We start from the raw sequence: 23,012 nt of genomic DNA, 5'->3' as shown, positions 1-23,012 counted from the left end.
ACGTGCCGACCCCTTCAACGCCATGGCTTCACCCTGACGAAGTCGGAGTTTCGGGATGCTGTTTGCCTTCGCTTCAACTGGCTGCCGGTCCGGCTACCATCACTGTGTGCGTGTGGGCAGCAGTTCACTGTGTCTCACTCCCTCTCGTGTCCGACGGGTGGATTTCCGTCCATTCGTCACAACGAGGTGAGGGACCTCACTGCTCGTCTGCTCAGGCGGGTGGCCCATCAGGTAGCAGTTGAGCCACACCTCCAGCCACTCTCCGGAGAGCAACTCCGTTATCGCACTGCTATTGCTGACGACCAGGCACGCCTAGACGTCGTGGCTAGTGGCATTTGGGGAGGACGGTTCGAACGCACCTACATTGATGTACGGGTATTCAACCCCCATGCGTCTTCGAACCGTTCCCACTCACTTGCTGCTACCTATGTCCGTCATGAAAAGGCTAAGCGTCGTGCGTATGAGCAGCGCCTGAGGGAGGTGGAGCATTCCAGCTTTGTCCCCGCCATCTTCTCTACCACCGGAGGCATGGGAAAGCACGGTGCTTCGCTCTACAAACACGTCGCCTCTCTCCTCGCTGCCAAGACTGGGGAGCCATACAGCATCACCCTAGCTGCCATCCGCTGCCAGATTGGCTTTGCACTGGTCCGTTCAGCGCTGATGTGCTTGCGTGGTGCACGCAAGGCATTCTTACCAGCAATGGCCTCAGACTCGGCAGCGCTTGTTGTTGCTGAAGCAAGAATCTCAGCTTGAGGCTTGCATTATTATTATTATTATCTGTCAAGTGTCATTAATGACATTGTACATGATCATCACCGCATGCGCTCGATCTAATCATTGATTGTCTTTATTTTATGTTTTGCCCGTACAAGAGGCATGGTAAAAAAAAGAGAAAAAAGCACCTTATGTAGAAACTTACGTAGCATAGCGATGTCGTTTTTCTTGACATGTGAACACAATAATAGAAAAGCTGACAGGATCGCTTTTCTAAATCATTCCCATTTTTTGACACAACTGGCATGAAGGATTATCGATAGCACTTCCAATTCCACTTGCAACAATTTATTTGGACATAGCTTGCCTGATAACCGTAGGTCTACGTACTATTCCCACCCAAACGCAGCCCAGCCAAGCCACAATTGTGCCAGGAGCATGGCATGCCGTGTGCACATCCCGCCTGCATGCGCAGTACAGGTGCACTGCAGCGCAGGGCGCGCAGACTCGCCGCAGAGCGCTGCATGGTGTCATGGGTTCACTGCTGGGCGCGCATGGCGCATGACGCTCGTCAGCTCGTCAGGCTAGGCGCAGGCGGGGCCTAGCCTGCTGCACTGTGTACGGAAATGTGTACACGGCACCACTCAACTTGCAGTCGGGTCAAAGACCGCTGGGCTAGGGCACAACACGATGCTGCGTTTACATGTGCAGACAAACATGGAAGAGTGTGGGACATGTGGGCGGGGGGGGGGGGGGGGAGGAGGGAGGGGGCGACGATTGCGTTTAGCACATGACTGGATTTATAGTCGACTGCTGATCAACAAGACCTGTCGTTTCTCCTGGTCACTCTCCAATTGCGTTGTGGTGGTTAGCCAAACGCGCATTTGCTTCTCAAAGCATCACCTACCGGGAACGGAATAGGTTGGAAGAGAGAGAGAGAGAAAGAGAAGCTCTGCGAGAAGAAGAAAGTCGGAGGTAAGCCGGAAGGCCGGATTGTAACGTGTATCATACAACATTCATACATAAGATCAGTGCATGTATGCATGCATGCAGTAATCGTGTGTTGACCTTGGCACCTTTGTTTCACCCCTAATTCGTTTCACACCGTATTTGCCAAAGAGGTATCACACGCCAGGCCACCGAATAAGGGAAGCAAACTTGGCCACATATCCAAACGCCGTATCCTTAGGCTAACAACGGTTGTGGTTGGGCGCTGCTTGACAATTGGCAATGTGAAACTTGGATAATGTTAGGTTACAGTAACTGTTGTAGTGGGACAAAAATGCAGGATCCCAACCTGACTCTCAGAGTATCTCCGTTGAAGATATGCAAAAAATCCACAAGGTTAATGATCATTGTTCCACATGGATATTCTTCAGAAAGTCAGCAAGTGTGTTGAAAGTGCATTCGTCAACCGTTTTGGATGCCCTCCGAGGCGTGACCGATCCAGTTGCCAAACCTTTCCATCGATTCTGGAGTGGCTGCGAGAGGTAGATCCTCGTCCACGCCAAAACTATGAAGGCATGCAGCAGAACCATAATCCAATGACGAATCTAAGCTGACTTCCAGTTACAGATGTCTCCAGCAAAAGCAGCTGGTCTCACGCCATACCGAAGCAGGAGCCTCACGAAAATGGCACGATCTGGGTCCCTGAGCTAACTGGGCAGCTGCAGAATGCGCTATGAATTGTTTTTTGGACTTGCAGCAAAAGCCACCTTGCTTACTGTAGGTCTGGGTGCATAGGTTCTTCAATGTTACATTTAATAAATTTTTTTAAAATGTAAATGTACGGGTTTTTAAATATATTGAAAACCACAAACCTTCAGACGTGTGAATGTGCATATACATGTACATGTATACAGTGTGCATGCGTATGTATCTCTTAATTTGCTAAATCCTATTTATAGGATTTTGGTCATATTTTTCAACTCAAAATGGGTGTGGCACGAGCATAGAGAAAAGTATGTGACCAATTCTTCCTTGCTAGGTCTTAGTAGATATCGAGAGTTGAATAAGATAATTTTTTCAAACACTAACATCTCAGGCTCATCTCCTTGCCCAATATTACTAAGGCCTGTGCCCTATTTTTCGAATCCTATATATAGGATTTGAGATTTTATTGGACCTTGTTTTATCCTTAAAACTGGTAGTTTCATGACGGCATGTGCGATATGTCGTCATGAAACCACACCTGCAATGTTCTTCTGCACATTCACTGCTTCAGTCCTTTCCATGACAGCAGCTGAACAAATATGCTCAAATTTCCAATTTTTGCTGAAAATGGGTATTCATCAGAAATATTATCGCCCTATGAATCTAAAATGTGAACATTCATGCCTCAAACATATTTACAACTTCCATGAAAACCATTATGCCGTTATTACTGGTCGTGATGACCAACAACAACGGCATAAAAGGCACACATTTTCAAATCCTATGTAAAGGATTTTGGGCCAGCAAATTAAGAGATAGAGAAGGCAGCTTAAGGTCCCCTAAGGCGTGCAGTGACATTTAATACCAGCTTGTGTGCATGTTCTGTTGGTTCTGGTGGCTACAGATGGCGTATGCTGCTATGTCTTCACGCTTCTGGACGGCGTCGTTCGCTTTCGCAACTCTAGCCGTGATCTGCACACAGCACGCGACAGCAGATTCCGACAAGCTGGTCACATTCCTTCCAAGTGAGTACTTCGAAGTGCTACATGTACTGATGTAGTATCAAGAGTGCACGTTTGCTAGTATCCATGTAACAGTAAAAACTTACCAACAACTTGTAAAAAGTAAATTATCATGTCCGTTCCCGCAGGGAACGACCGCTAACACCCCTCGTAAACCCTAGTGGCAGATGGGTACATGTAACTCAACTGGAGCGCTGGAGAAAAAACACTGAGTTAAAGGATACACTGAAATGTTGTTGAAGAGCCTGATGTGTACCCTTCTTCTCAGTGTTGTTGCTTTCTTGTATCCAAGGAAACTGGTCACATTGTTGAAAATTTGAAACTCGGATGTTGAGCCAATAATAACATTTTTATTGTAGAAAGGAAAAGGACATATGGATACTTTCTGACTGTATTATAGTATCTGGTTACAGTGATGGATGGTTACCGTCAGGCTTTTAACTCTTATCCATATCATGTCCTTTTCCTTTCTACAGCTGTTGAAAATGTTTGGATAAAGAGATCCGATAGGAGAGGAGGATGAAATAGAGAGCAAACTGGAAAGGCTGTTAGCAGAATGGCCGAAAGTCTTCGCCCTCTATCTCTGTATTCCATTGTGAGCGAATGCTATTGTTATCCCTCCTTTATTCACTTCTTTCGAAGGCGATAAGCCAGACCCACCGGGAAATATTTCCATCGGTGGGACAGCAAAAAGAAAGTGAAAAAAATAAAAAATAAAAAAAATAAATAAATAAATAAAACCTAAAAACCAAAGGGACAAGAAATAGTTGAAAGAAGAGGAAGAAAGGAAAGAAACTCAATCCGAACTCCAACATCAAAACAATAATACAGAATTTGCAGCGACACGCAAAATACATCAACCGATGAAGGGAGTAACAAAGGAAATATCAGTCTTTATCAGTCGTTATTTAAGTCTCTTAGCTATTGAACGTGCAAACGCAGCAGAGGTGCATCTACATGTTAAGGATAGTTCTTAGCATTTTAATCGAACCTTATTATTATTATTATTATTATTAATGGCAATAAATAAGATAAATTGTGCACTCATAACAACAGCAAAAATGAAGAAAGTCAAGTTCCATAACGTTTTCTTGTGACTGTCATCAGTGGAACGCCGTCACATAAATATGTAATAACTAAAACACACACTTATATACATTATTATTATTAGAAAGGAAAAGGACATATGGAAACGAGTTAAGAGTAACTCTCCACCACTGTAACTAGATACTATATACAGTCAGAAAGTGCAACAACTAGGCACAAAACTGACAGAGTACTGAGACATTCGACGTCCTGACACTTCAACACATCTCCGTAGCGCTAACCGACAGCCTTCCAACTTGGAAGGTTCAAGGTTATGGAAAGACCAAAGAGGGGAAGGCAAGCGCAACGAAAACGAGCACAAGCTACAGTCCCAACGAAACAAAGAATGTTTAGATTTCGGTTTGTACAATTCGTTCTCGCAAAGCTTCCCCCTTCTTAACTTATCTTTGATATTTTTGCCCCACCCAAGTTGGGTGGTGTGCTGCTTTGCTGCTTCGAATTGTAGTTAGACCGCTTTGTCAAATCGCCTACTGGTCTCGTCATCGTCCAGTGACAATCGACATTCTTTGTTCCGTTGGGACTGTAGCTTGTGCTCGTTTTTGTTGCGCTTGCCTTCCCCTCTTTGGTCTTTCCATAACCTTGAACCTTCCAAGTTGGAAGGCTGTCGGCTAGCGCTACGGAGATGTGTTGAAGCTAGGTGTCAGGACGTCGAATGTCTCAGTACTCTGTCAGTTTTGTGCCTAGTTGTTGCACTTTCTGACTGTATATAGTATCTAGTTACAGTGGTGGAGAGTTACTCTTAACTCGTTTCCATAATTATGTCCTTTTCCTTTCTACTTTTATTATTGGCTCAATACCCGAGTTTCAAATTATTATTATCATTATTATTGTGTGGGTACAGTGAGGGCTGCGTCCCACCCGCCTGTGTGGATTCACAGGAAGTGTGAGTTACGAAGTCTGAAGAGAATGTTGAACAGTCTCTGCTGGGATGACGACTACACCATAGCTCAGTGGTTAGAGCATTGCTAGCTACAAGCGAGGGTCCCTGGTTCGAGTCCTGGTGGTGACAGTCAATTTTTTCTTCAGAGTTTTCCCGTTTGTCTCTTTCCCTCAAACTAGTGAAGATTATTATTTTAAAATTTATTATTATTATTATTATTATTATTCTCAATTCATGGATGACATTGTGTCAATCAATATAATGGATCCCATGAATCTACATCCGATCTCAGCCTATCTGACAGGCTCAAAGTTTATGCACCCAACACATTGGTGTCAAACGTGAACTATAAGTTTGTATAGGTCTGCTTACCCCTAGACTTGTACATGTATTAAGACAATTTAAAGCGTAGAAAAGTTCTCACGTTCCCGTTAGGGGACGGTCACTCTGAGGGAAATTAAAAAAAAATCCGTGGTTACCATGGATATTTGCCGTTGAGCGGGATATTTGAGAGATTTAATCCACGTGACGAAAATCAGCTCGAGGTCCCACTTTTCCGCTTAAGATTAGAATCATCCGCATCTTCCACTGGATTTCTTTGAGTTTCCTTGTTTTTTCATTGCGCTGTGAAGTGGAGCAATACTGTAAAACGGGTAACTATTGCGACGTAAAACTGTTTGCGAATTTCGCGAGAGGCCCCGAAGGTTTACCGACCATTCACCGAATGACAATTCACCGAAAGACACTTCACCGAAAGACACTTCACCGAAAGACAAATCATCGAATGGACAATCCACCGACTGGACAATTCACCGAAAGACACTTCACAGAAAGACATTTCACCGAATGGCTATATCACCGACAAGACAGCTCACCGAAATTCTACTCTCAATTGTAATGACTGGTTCGTAGTCAGGCTAACTGTTTAATACTTCACCGGCGCTGAGTTTCGCAGGGCTGAAATGCTGACGTACTGCCACTACTGGCGCTGGTTGCACGTTATTTAGAAAAGCGATCCTGTCAGCTTTTCTATTATTGTGTTCACATGGCAAGAAAAACGACACCGCTATGCTACGTGAGTTTCTACGTAAGGTGCTCGGTATTTCACTCAGGCTACGTAAGTTTCTACGTAAGGTACTCGGTATTAGATCTACCAACGCGTGGTAGCCGCATGCTGTGCACGTGTACGGCAGACATTGTGTTGCATGCATGCAGTCCGTTTTCGGATGTGCATGCGCGAGGAACTTCCTTCTTTGGAACTGCTTCTTGCATGAGCTGTTACGGATATTTCGTGTCCTGGCTTACATGTATTTCGCTTCGGCTCTGCTGAGACCTCCTTTCACGGAATATTACTCAATGACAGGTGAGTTGACCAGTTCCCTTTGATTCATTTGTGTGTGTTGACTCTTTCATTTACGAAAAGTGTGCTGATTTTAGATAAAATAAATAAAATAATGGAAAAGCTCACAGGATCTCTTTTCTAAATTTAGCTTTTCTGCTGTCGAGGCCTCCTTTTACGGAATACTCAGTGACAGGTGATCTCTGATTTGACCAGTTTCCTTCGATTCATTTGCTTATGCTCACCCTTTCATTTACGGAAACGTGTGCTGATTTTATTCGGATTTAGATCCATTCGTATCTCTTTGCCCTTGCCAACAGTGTGCGAAGAACGCGAGTTCACCTTCTTGACGGTAAGGCTTATGTTATATGTTGCTGCTGAGACTTAGATGTGTTGTCGAAATACTCATGTTCATTGTACATTGGTACGTTACAAGTAAGGCACTGGCCATGATTGCTTCAGGCATTCCGTGCTCCGATCATAGGGTAGAATCTGAATTTTGCAGTGACATAGCATCGTTGGCAGTTCCCAATCTGGAGGGAAAGGTTCAAGGACGCATTGGCCGAGTATGCAAAATAAATTAGCATATCTGACAGGGAAAATCTCCATTATGGAGCTCATGCATTCAGTGACTTGTTTGCTTCATGCGAAACAAGCCAATGGGTGCAGTCTCGTCTCGTGAAAATCTCTTACGATTGGATTTGTTTACTCGAGTCTGGGCTGTTTGATTTGAGGGTAGCGCCGAGATTGCACTGCCCCAAATAAAGTTGCGTGCCGGCAGAGCAAGAATTACGATCTACAATCTGTTTGTTACTTTGTAGTACCTGCAAGAATGTGCTGTACATGTATCGTATTTTCTCTGTTGTTGTTTCAGTTGCCATCATGTTGCTAAAGAAAGGTTCAGTGACTCATTTGTTTCATACAAGACGAGTCAATGGTTTGGTTTGGCTTAGAATCTTTCGCTGTAGAAGAAATCTATTCGTGTCTCTATTGGAGAAGTAATTGTATTCACTCGTTATAAAATAGGGTTAAGACAAACTCACGCAACAAATACCAGCGGTCCCTTGATGCTCGTCCTAAAGAGGTTTGACTGGATATCATTCATACTCCCCCAAAGTCGTGTAACATTTTATTATTATAGAGTGCCTTGTTTATCTCTCAGTACCTCCAACTATATCCTTGCCCCTTATATCCTCAGGATCAGTGTAGTTGTTGGAACGACGTGTCGGACTCGACAATGTATTTGTTTACATTTTAATACATGTTTATTGTTCCTACTTTGCTGTGTTGTTTTAGACAATCGTGGACTTGTAACACTTTGAAGTCATTGAACTACTTCCAAACGTTTATTGACATCAACAGGATTACGATTTGAGTACAATATGATGCCGGATGACCTTTATCACGACAACCCATGACTACAATTATAAACACATAATCAACGAAAACATCTGCGGCACGCACCTAGTTACAATTCTCAAGTAAATGTGATTTTGGGGTGTGGACATCTGAATTTTCTGAAAGACAAGACAATTTTATGACAGAGTCATGGAATTCTGCAACAGCAACATCCACAGAATGACCTGCGTATAAAAAAGTATCACCGCCACTACCCATATGATTCCCCTGCAGAAGAACAGGAATATGCAAGACTACACTCCATTTCAAAACTATAGACGCGTGCGTACCTAGGCAAAAACCGTTATGCCAGCATCTATACCACATAAAATCTGTGATCACTTTGTGCATAAATTTTTCCAAATTGGGCGTCTGTTATCCAATCCTTTAGAAACTATGGGTGCGTTCTTAAATCCTCTCGGAAAAGTTGGAGACTCTCCGAAAAGTTCGAGAGCTGTTCTTATATCCTCTCCGAATTTTAGGAGGCTCTCCAAAGCTCTCCAAGCTCTCCAAGCTTCAGAGGTGGTTGAAACTTGGAGATTCCCGCGGTTTGGGATCAGCGCATGCGAACTAGGCTAAAAGCCACGTGTTGATCATGAGTGTACGCGTTTCCCTTTTCGCATACGCACAGCGCATACTATTTTCGTGGCACTCAAGATCGCGGCCCCTTTGGCGCTTCATTTTGCTTGACATCTGCAAAATATCTCCGAATTCTTCGAGACCCGTTCTTGAAGAATCCCAGTTTCTTCGACTTCTCTTTTCTTCTTCTCCTAGAAGCTAGAGAATTTAAGAACGCACCCTATATGAGAGTAATTGTGAAGCGATCCTGAGCAATATTCCGAAAACTATTCTCAAAAAGTTCTAGCCAAATTTGAAATATTTCAAAAACCCTACGCGTCTATAGTTTTGAAATGCACTGTAGTGCCATTTTCTGCAAGAAAAGGCTTGCACATCAATGCGTATAATACGGTATTGAATTTGATATGATGCACATGTAGAGGCACTACATGTAGACCATCATTTAGGGCATTCCATTGGTGACACAATTATAATAATAATATCCTTAGCTAAAAAAACAAAAGAAATTATAGCAATAAAAACTGCTTTATGGCAGTTTTCTAAAAAAAAGTTATTGTGTTCTAGTCCATGGACCCCGTCTAAAAAGTAAGAAATTAACGAAAATTAATGTGATAGCCGAAAATTAAAATTTCACACAAAACCTCACAATAATCACAACACTTGAGGATCTTAGTTTAAAAAAAATACTGCTTTCAACACTTCTTTGGTCTGACACTTCACGGGTGACTTGTACGAGTACTGCGCCAACATGCATGAATAGGAAAGAGGACCACGAGGGGAAAAGGTCTTCTCGCTTTTCATCCTGTGTGTGATTATTGTGAGGTTTTGTGTGAAATTTTAATTTTCGGCTATCACATTAATTTTCGTTAATTTCTTACTTTTTAGACGGGGTCCATGGACTAGAACACAATAACTTTTTTTAGAAAACTGCCATAAAGCAGTTTTTATTGCTATAATGTTGCAAATGTAGTACATGGACAGTCAGACGTCGCATAACCACTAGTGCACTGAGTGCATGTGTCGGGTTTGCGTGCAAAAATTACTACATTTCCACGGTTGTGACCAAAATGACCGAACTGGCAAGCACAAAAATTACAAATATGGAAGAATAGCTCTGAAAAGCAGCGAGTTTTTACTGAATTAATCCCTTATTCCAATCATCACCACTGGTAAGAGTAAAACACTGTGTTAGCTGGTTGAAACATCAACAGTAAGGGTTCATTTTAGTACGTTTTGGGTGAAAAATATGAGACAATCAAAACCGTAATGATTAGCTAGATCCATCGCTTTTTGGTATAATCGTTTCAACCCTAGTAAACATTACACAAACGTGTAAACATTACATGGTCAATGAAATCCGATAAAATCTCTGTAGTAGCGAGGTCTGACTGTATATCAACCAGCCTTCTATTGTCAAAAATTCAAAATTCTTCAACGTTGTGGAGTGATTGCTAGGCCTTGACGGATTATGCTAATATTTTCGTTAAATTATGCTTTTCGCATTGCTGAAAAAATTGCAGAATTATGCTATTTTTATGCTAAAAGTTATCATATTATGCCGCATTATACTCACATTATATGCTGCTAATGTACATGTATATGATGGTTCTGTGCAAAATAACAGGGGATTTTTTTATAGGGCGTTGTACTGTAGTACTAGTAGCAAACGTTCAACGGGGTCAACGCACCGTCCGACCTACACTTGTAGCTACGACCATCACCAAGAGTACATAAACCAAGAGTACATAAACAAGAGTACATAAACCAAGAGTACATAAAATGTACTCTTGCCATCACTGATTGTAATGGACTGGACATGTTATCAAGGGAGTCGTAAACCTACGACTTCCTGGTGTATCTACTTGTACGGTACTTGTAGAACATGTACAACTCTATGGAATTTGGTGCGAACAGGCGGATTATTCCATTATTTGTGCGATTCGTATGCAATTTGCCTCGAATTATGCGATTATTCGATTTTGGTAGGAATTATGCGAAACATTATGCTAGCATAATCCGTCAAGGCCTAGTGATTGCAACATTTTCGCTGCTTGTCTATTGTTCTTCATTGATCTGCTCACCTCTGTAGACAAATGGAGACCTCCTCGATAGGCTTAGTGGCCTCTGGGGAATCCTTGAAATATATATAAAAATCCAAAATTCTCTCCGTCCTTCTTTGTTTTTTCTTTCTTTCGGTGAAATGTCTGTTCGGCGAATTGGCCGCTCGGTGAACTGTCATTCTGTGAGTTGTGCATTCGGTGAAATGGGCATTCTGTGAACTGGGTATTCGGTGAGCTGTCGTTCGGTGAGCTGTCGGTCGGTGAACTGTCGCTCGGTGAACTGTCGTTCGGTGATATGTCGGGATACCGAATCGCAAACTTTGAAGAACGCAAACTCGCGCCACGTAAAGTTCAGTGCAAGACTGACTCGACTGTGTAGCACGACTCGCAAACATTAAACAGCGCAAACCAGTCTCAATTTGTAAAACGCAAACATTTATTGTCGCAAACGTTACCCCGTTTCGCAGTACTCTAGAGGCTGTGCTGATGCAGCTCTGGCCCAGGAGTGGAGCTGACAGACTACCAGAAGCGAGTGGTGACAAAAACAATAGCTCGTGTGGGTGAGATTTTTTTCATCATGCGTATCCTGTGTGGCCGTAACAAAAAGTAGGAAAAATTATCGCCGGTTTATAATCTGACGATTGTTCCCTCAATGTGACCGGCCACTTACCAACAGCTGTTGAAAAACACACCATTCGTACAGTTAGGATGAATAGTTGGTCAGGAATCAGATCATTTCGTTCAGTGGCCTGTACACATCCTTGCTGTCCAATTTCGTGTTTCCTCCCTCTGCACGCAGATTTTGTGACAAACTGTAACAACACCGCTGGAACTCAATCCACCTGGTTTGCAATATTTAGTACAAGCCTCTACACCGGGGAGTTCAATACGATCAGTCCTGAATCAGCCGTTGATACGTGCCAAAGATATGGGTTTGATGTGATGGACTATGACCAGTACAAGAACCCGGAGTCCGGCGTGGAATCCTGCGTTTCCAGCCTCCTGGACAAGTTGTTTAGCGTAAGGAGGGATCTAGTGTCACCAGTGTATTGGGCCCGGCGATCTGGGAATGTGTTGATGCGTCAGGATTACTCACAAGAAAGCAGTGGCGTAGCCTACACTGGAGACATTCCTCCCACTATAATCTGCTCAGGTAAGCCTTTGAATAATCAGTGCTTGCATTTTATGTACCGTGAACACTCGTTTCATACACCATCCCTTCTCAAAATGTTCCACTCTCAGTCAGAACCAACCAGCCATGTATTTTTTCTCTCAGTCAGAACCAACCAGCCATGTATTTTTTCACTCTTTTTCTCTCCATATCCTAAATTGAATACTGATGCCAGATACATTTGGTGGGAAGCGGAAAGGAAAATCAGCTCGGGTGCCAGTGGAGTTTGGGACAAATTTGCTTCAATTCAATTGTATCATCGACTTATTCTATGTTCCTCTCTCACAATGCAGGCAGTTGGACAACGGTGCCCTATCAAAAGTATTACCTATCAACACTTCAGAATGGACTGCGTGTGAAGTACAATGCAGCAAGGCGAGCCTGCACTTTTTACGGCAAACGTCTCATGTCCGAGAATGACATCCCCGCGTCACAATTGACTAACCTTCGACAGAATGTGTTTGCACATCTTCAAGTTAAATCTGGTGCATATTTCCTTGAAGGCGGCGCGAAGATCTTGGCACAGAACTACCGGGGGCAAACTAGTGAATTGATCATGCAGATTTTCAATCTCTACCCTGAGTCCGAGAAGCAAATATTATGCATTCGTAAGTTTGACAACTTGATTATCGACTTCAAAATCTCACTGCTTCCTGGATAACTATTGATAATCGTAATCTACTTCTTGATTTGCAGAAGATCCACTGCCGTCATGGCGTCACTACATAACACTGGAGACCCTAACACCAGCAAACTCTATCACACCTACATGTACCGTCAAGCCTTGTTTAAAAGCCGCACTTTAATACAAGCCGCCCTCGAATACAAGCCGCACTTTTGGAAGCGTACAATCGCACATAAGCCGCCTTGAAATAGTAGCAGCGGCTTCAACATGCAACACTATGCTCACTCGCAGCTAGTTTAGTAGATTGTAAGCCTGTCTGCTATAGAAGCCTGCGGAATTTCCCCCAAAAAGTCGTATTAGCCTTTAGTTTATACAAAGAGTAGATGCGCTCTTTAACCTTGAAATACGTGTAAACTTTGGATGCCCTCTATGTGGAGGTTTTTTTATTTTATGAAAGTGCAGTCTGCTGACATTGTGTAGTGTTCAAGTTTTACGTTCGCAGTCTGTGTTAACTTAACTGTTAAGTGACCAGAAGAGTAGTAAAAAAGCACTCCCTGACAGAAAGCCACTAGGCGTTTGTGGTCACAACCAGGAGTTTAGCAGTTATCCGGAATACAGACTCTTGAGAGGTTATTTACTCTTGCGTTTACATGTTGTTGTTGTTGTTGTTGTAGACCGAATGTTTCTCCTCTACTCTCCCTACAGAGATCTGCGATCATGGGCAACTTGTGAAGGGGCGCTGCATCTGCCAAAAAGGGTACATTGGCGAAACGTGTGAAAAAGACATCACACCAGGTAAGACCTGAAAATAGGCTACGCAGACTGAAAATGCCCCATTTTAGATTGCGAATACTGGCAGTAATGGATGAGATTGAGTGGAATGATGACCAGCAAAGCTATGATTGCACACCCATTGCAACGCACCCGCCAACACCCATATGATTTAACAGGGAGATTGTTATATCAAGCAGCAAGGCTCTATTCCCCTGTTGATCTCCAGTACCATGGCTGTCAGAGCAGAACAATAAACAGAAAAGGACCTATGTGGTACGAGTTATGACTAACAATCCACGAACTTAAGGTAACGAGATATTATACAGTCAGATAGTGCGACAATAAGGCACAACATTGACAGGGATATTGAGACATTAGACACCCTTAGCAAACAACGGTAACGCTATTTTTACGGTACTCGTACCTTGATCACCCAAATAGCGTTGAAGCTGCAGCGTATAAACGTTATGGGGGCTGATTTATCGTTGTGACCAACGGTACGTGTTTTGGCCAAATATTGCATAGTCCGTACGCATTTCACCTTGTATCGCGTATATGGTGACAAAAATGGTTGTACCGCGCGAAATCAAATCTCGTGGCAACAGCGTACTAAAAATAGCGTGCATCTTGCTAAAGGTCGAACCCAAATCACGGTATTTTCCCACTTACGATAATACCGTTACAACATAACGTTTTTTGCTAAGGGTGTCTATTAGTAATTTGGTACTGGAAGCATCCCTCGTTTTTATCTCCCTGACTCGAATTTTACCAGCACGAGATTCAGCCATCCTCAAATTGTTGTACGACTGCGTCTTGCATGGATGTCTGGGGTGATTACTACAATGGTGGTCATCAGGGAGTACTAAGGCTGCGTTCACTCGGACACGAAACGGAATGGAACGAAACCAAAACACGCTGCCCTCGACAACCATTTACACGAGAACGGTAAATCGTTTTGAACCGTTTCCACGGAAACGTAAACTTGAACGGGGACACGCTAGTTGGAGCTGGCTAGCTCATGAACGCTATTTCTGCACGTGGCTAGAATATTTCTCGTACGATATATTCCCATCGCGCATAATGGTTGCCATGACCGTGCTCTGTTTCCAATCGTTTTTACTGCTCACACAAGCGCGAAAATATGTTGAAAACATTTCAAAGCACTTCCAAGTGCGTTTTCATTTCATTCCGTTTTGGGGTGCGTTTTCGTGCGTTGTCCTGTAAATGATAGTAGTAAACGAAACGATTTCGTTCCGTTTCGGTCGTACTTCGTTGTCGTATAAACGCAGCCTAAAACATCGTTTTTAGCACTGCCTGGTGGTCACTGGTCATGGTCGGTTCTTCACCCATGTAGGCCTGGATTGCGGAGTGCTACGATTCCAGTACAAATCACAACGCTCCCAACACCCGTTGCCACCGAAACAAGTTTAAAAACTGGAGCTCTACTTGTTTGGACTATTGCTGCCCCTCCCCCCCCCCCCCCCCCCTCTTTGGGTATCGGGTTTTGGTAGTTCGACGGGTAGCGCGGATGCCCTATCGGAGTAATGTTTCCATGGTAACAGCACAATGCACGCCTTCCCTTTATTCACACTGAGTAGACATGTGGCAAATTGCGTGAGTTTGTACACGTGCACTGTACGTGATGGCATCTGCGACCTCGGGTTTCCGGGTACTATTCTGTACCCGTCTACCCGAGGTCCCCCGCGGGTAGCACGGGTACCCCGACTACCCATACGCACCACTACACTTCACGTATTCTTTTCATTCTCTCCCGTCTACATGTATATGCAACTATGGGCATGTTCGATTGGTAAGGATCGGGATCCAGATCTCAGATCCCTCGGATCCTTCAGATTCAACTGAACACTTTATTTTGGACCTTGACTGTTGCCATGCCTTTGTTGTTGATAATGGCGCTCACAAGGCACCCTAAAGGGTGAACGTCGTACTCATCGCGTGCGTCGTACAAAAAGTTAACAAGCTCTATCTCCATCCACGTGTGCGTACCACAATGTGTACAAAAATGATTTTTACCCGCCATATACGCACAAAGGTCACATTTGGATCCGTTGGATCCGATCAACCCTGCTCCCCGAGGAGGGTTGACCGGATCCAAATCCGAAGGATCCGGATCCGGATTCGACCAATCGAAAGGGTGCGAATCCAGTGGATCCGGTGGATCGGGATCCCGATCCTACCAATCGAACATGCCCTATGCGTCATCCATGTTTTATTTGCTAATATGAAGACACATTTGAAATAAGCAAAAATTGCAAATGACAAACTGCGCGATCGTCTCCGAACGCCATGCAAAGTGCCAGCCCCTGCCCTGCCCACGAATTGAAGTACTGGTTAATCATGTATCAATCAGGGTTTTACATTCTAGAGTAGAGTGCAAGACATTTTACCGGACTGCAACCTTTTCTGTCCTTTTTTTTTCTTTTTTCGAATGTTTTCTTGCAGAACTCATCTCATTTTGTGCAAGAACTGAGGAGAGCCCGAAGTTAAGGTTTCCGCTGATGGGCTCAGCTGCTACCCTTTCTCGACAAGTGAGTTCCCTTGAAGGTGCCCAACACCTGTGTCGTCAGAGGGGATTTGGAGTGCTTGATTTCGGGGACATCGGCATTGGCACGGAAAAAGAGATCAGTTGCAAGCAACGTCCTTTCCAAATTATCCAGGGTCAACTTAATCTTAACGCTCAGCGAGAAACGACATCTTCCATCAGTTTCTGGTCAGCCTATGTCCGAAAGATCTACGCCATGGCTGCTTTCCAGAGTCCCGTTCTGAGGACCTATGAATCTGGCCACGAATATTCCGTGGCTTGTGAAGGTAAGGTTCTGTCGCATGACATCACGCGATCAAATTTGGTATAGCAGTGTGCCCATCGGCTTGGAGAATGCCTACCCATCTTGTTGTCGGGGCGTTGCTGTCAGGGTGGTGTATATTAATAATTGTCAGTCAATGTATTTTGCAAATGCCCGTTCTCATGCACACTACATGGAATGGTCAGAGACAGAGAGCGGCAGGACGTGGCGCAGTTTTTTTTTTTTTTTTTTTTTACTAGAGCCACGTAAACCCGTCATGTGTGAGCCATGAATAAGGAGAGTGGTGGCGTGATCTGGGACGCTCTGCCGACCTTGGTTCTCAGTTAGCCCAAACCAAGCTGAGTGAGGTCTAATAGTAGATTTCGTACTGATGGGGATCCTGTGTGAATGTACTACATTGCTCAAAATAATGATGTCATTCAGAAATGTCCCCCTGACAGCTTCCCTTTTGTTTTCGCACTGCAGATTTTGTGTGTTTCATGAGCTCTTATGTGCATGCGGTGACTGACATACCCAGACAACATGACTGTCTTGATCCGACCATACAACGGATATGTATACATTTATCTTACTTTCTGTCTAGGACACTGGAAGCGGAAAACCGTACAATCTGGCACCTTCTCGCTCGCCACGTTGGGTAAGCAAGCGCCAGTCTCCTACGAGTTTGCAGGCGACGCCTGCGCATACATCAACCACACCCTTCTGACCCCGCAGGAGCTTGCCGCCGCTTTCGAGTACGACGCAACCCTCCGAGCAGACCTCGATGATCTCCTGGAGCCTGGTGTTGGTCCAGACTATATCCTCGCCGGAGGGCGGGTCAAAGCTCATTATACCAAGTTGCATGGACCATCGTTTGTGGTGTTTCTGGCCACCGATGGAGCAGAAGGGTATGCGGTCCTTTGTGGAAGTAAGTACTATACTTCTAAGGTTTGTTTGGTTCTTTTTCACAAAAAAAACTTGTGGTCCATGACAAATTGGCACACGAAGCGCGAGAGAGGGGTGATAGCCACTGAACCACGGCACGAAAATAAAAGAAAGAATGGAAACGTGGCAATGCGTGCGCGTTCTTGATTGCTTAATTTCCCCGCAATATTCGGCGAGGAGACAACAATTATAATAACGCAATATGAAGGACGAGCTGACGTGACATTGGATTACTTTATTACACAATGCCAATCCATGGAGACGATGATAAAACAATCTAAAAAGTAAAGGAAAATTCCATGAACTTGTTGTATGGCCATGTCTGCATCTATTATATTCTTTATTGCATTAATAAAATTGCTTTCTCCTCGCCGACTCTTTAAAATACATGTAAGAAGAAAAAAGCTCAACTCGGGTGGTGAGCCAATTAAATTATGGTGAAAAGGAGAAGGACAACATGTTATTACTACAACTAAAACAATCTAAAAAGTAAAGGAAAATACATTTAAGAATAAAAACGCTCAACTCGGGTGGTGAGCCAATTAAATTATGGTGAAAAGGAGAAGGACACAATATTACGAGTTATGACTAACTGTCCACCAACGTAACCAGATCTTATGCAGTCATCATCAGTTTTGTGCCATTTGGTCGCACTCGCTGACTGTATAAGATCTGGTTACGTTGGTGGACAGTTAGTCATAACTCGTAACATTTTGCCCTCCTCCTTTTCACCATGAAGAAAAAAGCGATCGAAAAATTGTTTTTCTTGCTGATACACACTTGCCACGCTCAGTGCTTACCAAGAGTTGATAACACCCAAGAGTGTGCAACTCCTGAGCAGTCCCTGTATGGAAGCCCGCTCGGCGGAATTCCTTCATTGTGTCATTTTTGGTGCAGTGCGATGAGTCGTGCCATGAATTCTTCTAAAACTTACTTCCTCAGGGTAAACTGCGATTCTGATGTGAGTCCCCAACACAAGAAGTAAAACATCCTAAAAAAATTTTTTAGATGCCAATGCCTGCAATGGCGACTCTTCATCGCCTTTTGCTTTCGCCATACCATTGCAGTGCAGCCAGTCTCTTCAAAAACTATTTTTCCCCGGGCCCTCGGCATATTTCCGTCCTTTCCTCGAAGATAATTTCAAGTGATTGAGGGAATTGAGAATGCGTCGAAGGAGCGTTTTTCGGCTGAGTTTCACAGCTATCAGAATGGTTATCCTCGACTGCAATGCAATATTTTTTTCCCTCGCCAGTTGGCACAAGCTACACTTGCGGTCTTCATCCTCACTTCTTCCTGTGGTTGATGTTCAGGGATTCTCGGAGAAAAAGAGAAAGTATGACTTGTACGTCTGAAATGTCTTCAAAAAAGCTTCAAAATGTCGAGGATATAGCCTTGAGATAGGAGCGGTTCCGGGCATAATTTCCAAAAATCGCAAGGAACACAATTTACCTCGGATCACCAGTTGCGCATGACGTAATGTAGGAATTTCGCCGAGCGCTGGGTGATTGCCAGTTGCACACTATTGGTGGTTAGGAACTCTTGTTCTTACTTGTACTTGTATACCCTTGTTTTCAGCACACTTTTTGTGAGAAATCACACCTCGATATTTTAGTGCTGTCGTTGCATCTTGCTACCATACCTTGATTGCCATATTATTTCCTTTGTTCTTATTTTGTTCTTTAGTACAACGGTGATTCCTGAAGAGTGTTAAAACTCGTTCGAATTATCTTTTTTTCCATCGCTTTTTTCTTCTTACATGTATTTTTCTTTACCTTTTAGATTTTTTTCGTATTGTCTCCATTGCTTGACATTGTCTAATACAGTAATCCAATGTCACTTCAGCTCGTCCTCCTTATTGCGTTATTAAAATTTGAAAATACTTAATAATGCAGAAACTAAATATTGAACACATCGGAAGCACTCCCAGTGCATTGCCCTAGTTAGTGCATTGGGATAGTTGAAGGGGAAGTGCATCGATTTCTCAAGTACGGTTCAGGGGAAAGACAATTTGATAATAACGATAATTATTATCGTTTCGAGTGGTACATTTTCTCTTACTTGCATACGATGAGCCAAACTCGCCAAATTGCCGATTGTATGATAGTACCGGTAGTAGTAGTAGTATTTGGGAGAATTGCATTGTATTGAATTTATTTTACTTCAGTGGCTCAACAGTACAATGTACCACTGCAAAGAGGCCCAAAAAACGATCATTTGGAGATAAAGGGAAAAAGAAGGAGCAAACCAAAAACTAGATGAAGTGAGAAAAAACAACAAGAGAATTAGTACTTCAGAAGTACTACGTAGTGGTCTGAAACTGAGATCCTTCTTTGTTTTTTAAAGAACCGCACAAACATTTGTGCTATGGTATTGTTGAGTCATCCAGTTATAACTACAATAATTATAGCTTACTAATGCTACCATTGATGTGCTGCTGTTTTCTCAGGAGGCAACTTTGCATCTCTCAAGCCAGCTCATTGAGAATCTGGGATAAAGGGTGAGTAGTAGAGGTTGGTAGCACCGCCAGAATGATACTGGTAAGCATACAAACAATAAGAGGGCAGAGAAAGTGTTTTACAGACTAGTAAAGCGATCATCAGAAAACAGTAATTTCTCTGTCCTCGTATTGTTTGAACCAGCTCTGCCTCTCGGTATTGAGCACTCTCTTGGACAGCCTAGAACCTCTCTGTTTTAATGGTAAGCATAAATAGGTCATGATGGTTTTGTGACCTATGGACTGTAAACAATGCATACAACAAGAAAACGACGGGCAGAAAGAAAGACAATGCAGAAAGGAAAATATCGACGAAGAGAGTGGATGAGGATATGGTAGTTCTCCTTGGTTCTTCATAGCAGACGATCTCCGAAGGCGTATACACTCCGCCAGCGATGTAGACGTGGACGTTTTCCGCTGCCACCAGTGTTAGCTTCCGGCTAAATGAAGTCCCCTCACACCAGAACACAGGGGTTTTGGTATTGAGTATGGAAAGTATTTCGACAAGAGTGTAGACAAGAATGAAAAGGAGAGCAGGACAACGACAACTCAAGACAGCACTAGAGGTCCAATGGAACATGCGTTCTTCTATACGCGGGCGGCTCTCATTGCCAAGGGAACGAGCGGGAAATACGAATAGTGAGTATGTACAGGTCGTAGCATAAATACACCTATTACAGTTTCATGTGAACCACAGTCCATTTCAAAACTATAGACGCGTAGGGGTTTTGAAATATTTCAAATTTGGCTGGAACTTTTTGAGAATAGTTTTCGGAATATTGCTCAGGACCGCTCCACAATTATTACTCTCATATAGTTTCTAAACGATTGGATAACAGACGCCCAATTTGGAAAAATTTATGCACAAAGTGATCACAGATTTTATGTGGTATAGATGCTGGCATAACGGTTTTTGCCTAGGTACGCCGCGTCTATAGTTTTGAAATGCCGGACTGTACATTACTCACTGAGAATGATCTGATGATCCATGTTTGGCCTCTTTAATGGGAGAACAAAAAATTCAATGTGCCATCATGAAGGATTTATCACAAAACACAAAGAGAAACTGAGAAAAAAATTATGCAAGAAAGTAATCAAGAGGGGTAAGCACTAAGTAGCAGCATTCCGCCTTGTCCAGAGTGTGGTGTGGTGGTTGATAAGAATCAAGAAAGTAATCATAATGAGGATCATAATTTTTCATAATTTTTAATATTAAAAAAAAAGGGGTGATAAGAATGCAAACCCAGCTCTGACTTGAAATGCAAGATCAATGTTATTAGAACTGGTACAACATTCATCCCCAGAATATGGATGGAAACTGTTCTGTAGACTAATACATGTATCAAGGGTACATAACCCCCCAGAGTGTGCAACGCCTGATCCAGCTCTGCATAGGGTCTTGGTCGAGCGTAATCGGATCTTTGCCTCATAATACCGTACACATCTGAGGGGAACCCGGGGAGTACTCTCTGATCAACAACAACGGTGCCCTGCCTCGAGACCGGCCTTGCGCTGGTGTGGAGTGTACGCATGACATCAGAAGATCCGATTACACTTGACCAAGACCCTATGCAGCGTTGGATCAGACGTTGCACACTCTGGGGGGGGGGGGGGGGTATGTACTCTTGCTAGTAAGTAGTATTGTCTAGTTGCCTTCTCTCACAACCGGCGCTCAGCGATTGCAAGCATTACTATAGAATGAGCTCATCACGTTTTCGAAAGTGAAGCTAAAATGACCGGCATCATCTGACCCATGTGAACTACGACTAAATTATGGACAGCCTGACCCATTTTGGCTTTTTGGCACCATGCGGCAAAATCCGCGCATTTTTGGAACAGTTTCATAGGTCTGATAATATTGTGTGCATTTTCCATGCGTATTCTGTGTTTTGTAGGTTGAGCAGGCAGGACGGAATGAGTATTTTCCGCAAGCACTGCTTTACGTCCTTCTTCGCGTGACCAGAGGACAATTGGACACTCTCTAAAACCTACGTTCTAAGAATGTGTCTATATTTTTGCTGTTTCTTTGATTTGAAACTCAGATGTTGAGCCATATGTCCATTTCCTTTCTTTGCTTTCTTTTCGTTCTCACAATAATAAATTAATAATTATTAGTATCATTGCGATAGTCGGTTGACCGCCGAAGTCGAGCTATGACTTTTCGGGACAGTCTGTTTGCGTATCTTCAACTTTCCGTCCCTTTACCTGCCCTGAGCTCAGTTGTGGACTCCTGTCCATTCTAACCAATTAACCAATAAACTAACAACATAGTTGGGGTTGCTGTGTCACGTGACTGTGTGTGTGTGTGTGTGTGTGTGTGTGTGTGTGTGTGTGTGTGTGTGTGTGTGTGTGTGTGTGTGTGTGTGTGTGTGTGTGTGTCTCTCTGCTGCACCATGCGTGACAATGGTGTGGGATCACCCCACTGTGCTCGCAGTTCCTGTGAAGAGATGCGCTGTTCCCACTGTCGGCCTCGCGATACGCCAAGGATGGAGCGAATGTTGGGACACCATTGTCACGCATGGTGCAGCAGAGACGGTTGGAGTGGCTTGGGCACCTGGCTCGTCTTGATGACACCAGAGTACCGAAGCAGTTGCTGTTTGCCTGTCTCCCTCAGTCTCGGCCATTCTGTGGACCTCGTCGTCGCTGGAAGGACACCATTCACACGGACCTATCCGTGGCTGGAGTGCGTAACTGGTTTGAGTTGGCAAGCGATCGTGGAGAGTGGCGTGGAGTGGTGACAGCAGCAGGTGAGGACAAGGAACCCGCCCCGAAGAGCATCGAGTGCTCAACCTGCACCCGTCTGTTCCGCCGTAGTTCCGACATGGTCCGGCACAAGTGTTCAGCAATCCGTCAGCTCCCGGTATCGGAGCAGCCTGGATCAGTACAGTGTCCAACATGCAACCGATGGCTACGTAGCAGAGGAGGCTTTGCGGTGCATAAGTGTCGGCTAGGCGATGTCGACCAGCCGCCGGCCCCTGCCCCTGCTCCTCTTGTTGTTCCTGGTGTAACTTGCACCAACTGTCAGCGTTCATTTAAATCGGCTGCGGGTCTCAAGCGTCACCGTTGTGGAACCTGTCCAAAGCGCCCTACTGTGGCTGAACGCCAACAATTCAAGTTTCACTGCCAAGTTTGCCACAACCGACGGTTCCGGAGGCGGCAAGATCTGGAACGCCACTTGGAGCATTGCCTTCCTCCCCCCTAACCTCTCTGACAGTACCTCCCTTTGGGGAGCGGCGTGGCCATTTCTGGCAGCTGTCAATAGTAGTAGTAGTAGTAGTAGTAGTGTGTTTGTGTGTGTGTGTGTGTGTGTGTGTGTGTGTGTGTGTGTGTGGATATTGCAGTGCTGTGGCCTGTAGTGTGGTGTTGTGCTGTGTGACGTCACGGCAACATCCGATAATCCACAGAGCAGGGCAACGACCGCACACAACACCTTGAACCTTGAACGCC

General features: G+C 44.0%; 1 protein-coding gene across 1 annotated transcript; it reads left to right on the top strand.

Moving 5' to 3' along the window:
- Positions 1-1,549: 1,549 nt before the first annotated feature.
- On the top strand, positions 1,550-21,568 carry LOC135828710 (uncharacterized). The gene is made up of 9 exons (XM_065341133.1): positions 1,550-1,689; positions 3,272-3,392; positions 11,552-11,905; positions 12,217-12,531; positions 13,254-13,343; positions 15,786-16,151; positions 16,731-17,054; positions 19,518-19,568; positions 21,461-21,568. Exons 2-8 carry the CDS (start codon positions 3,272-3,274, stop codon positions 19,550-19,552), a joined length of 1,605 nt encoding a protein of 534 aa, XP_065197205.1. The 5' UTR covers positions 1,550-1,689; the 3' UTR covers positions 19,553-19,568; positions 21,461-21,568.
- Positions 21,569-23,012: the final 1,444 nt, after the last annotated feature.

This window comes from Sycon ciliatum, chromosome 12 (assembly GCF_964019385.1).
Source record: "Sycon ciliatum chromosome 12, ocSycCili1.1, whole genome shotgun sequence".
NCBI classification, from domain to species: Eukaryota; Metazoa; Porifera; class Calcarea; order Leucosolenida; family Sycettidae; genus Sycon; species Sycon ciliatum.
The sequence above is the reverse complement of the archived record's forward strand: the minus strand, read 5'-3'. Positions and strand labels throughout refer to the sequence as shown.

What these genes read in the sequence shown, in the direction of transcription:
- LOC135828710 (XM_065341133.1), top strand. Translation starts at nt 3,272, where the DNA reads ATGGCGTATGCTGCTATGTCTTCACGCTTCTGGACGGCGTCGTTCGCT. An exon ending in GCTGGTCACATTCCTTCCAA is followed by an intron (nt 3,393 to 11,551) that starts GTGAGTACTTCG and finishes CTCTGCACGCAG; the next exon opens with ATTTTGTGACAAACTGTAAC. An exon ending in ATATTCCGTGGCTTGTGAAG is followed by an intron (nt 16,152 to 16,730) that starts GTAAGGTTCTGT and finishes CTTTCTGTCTAG; the next exon opens with GACACTGGAAGCGGAAAACC.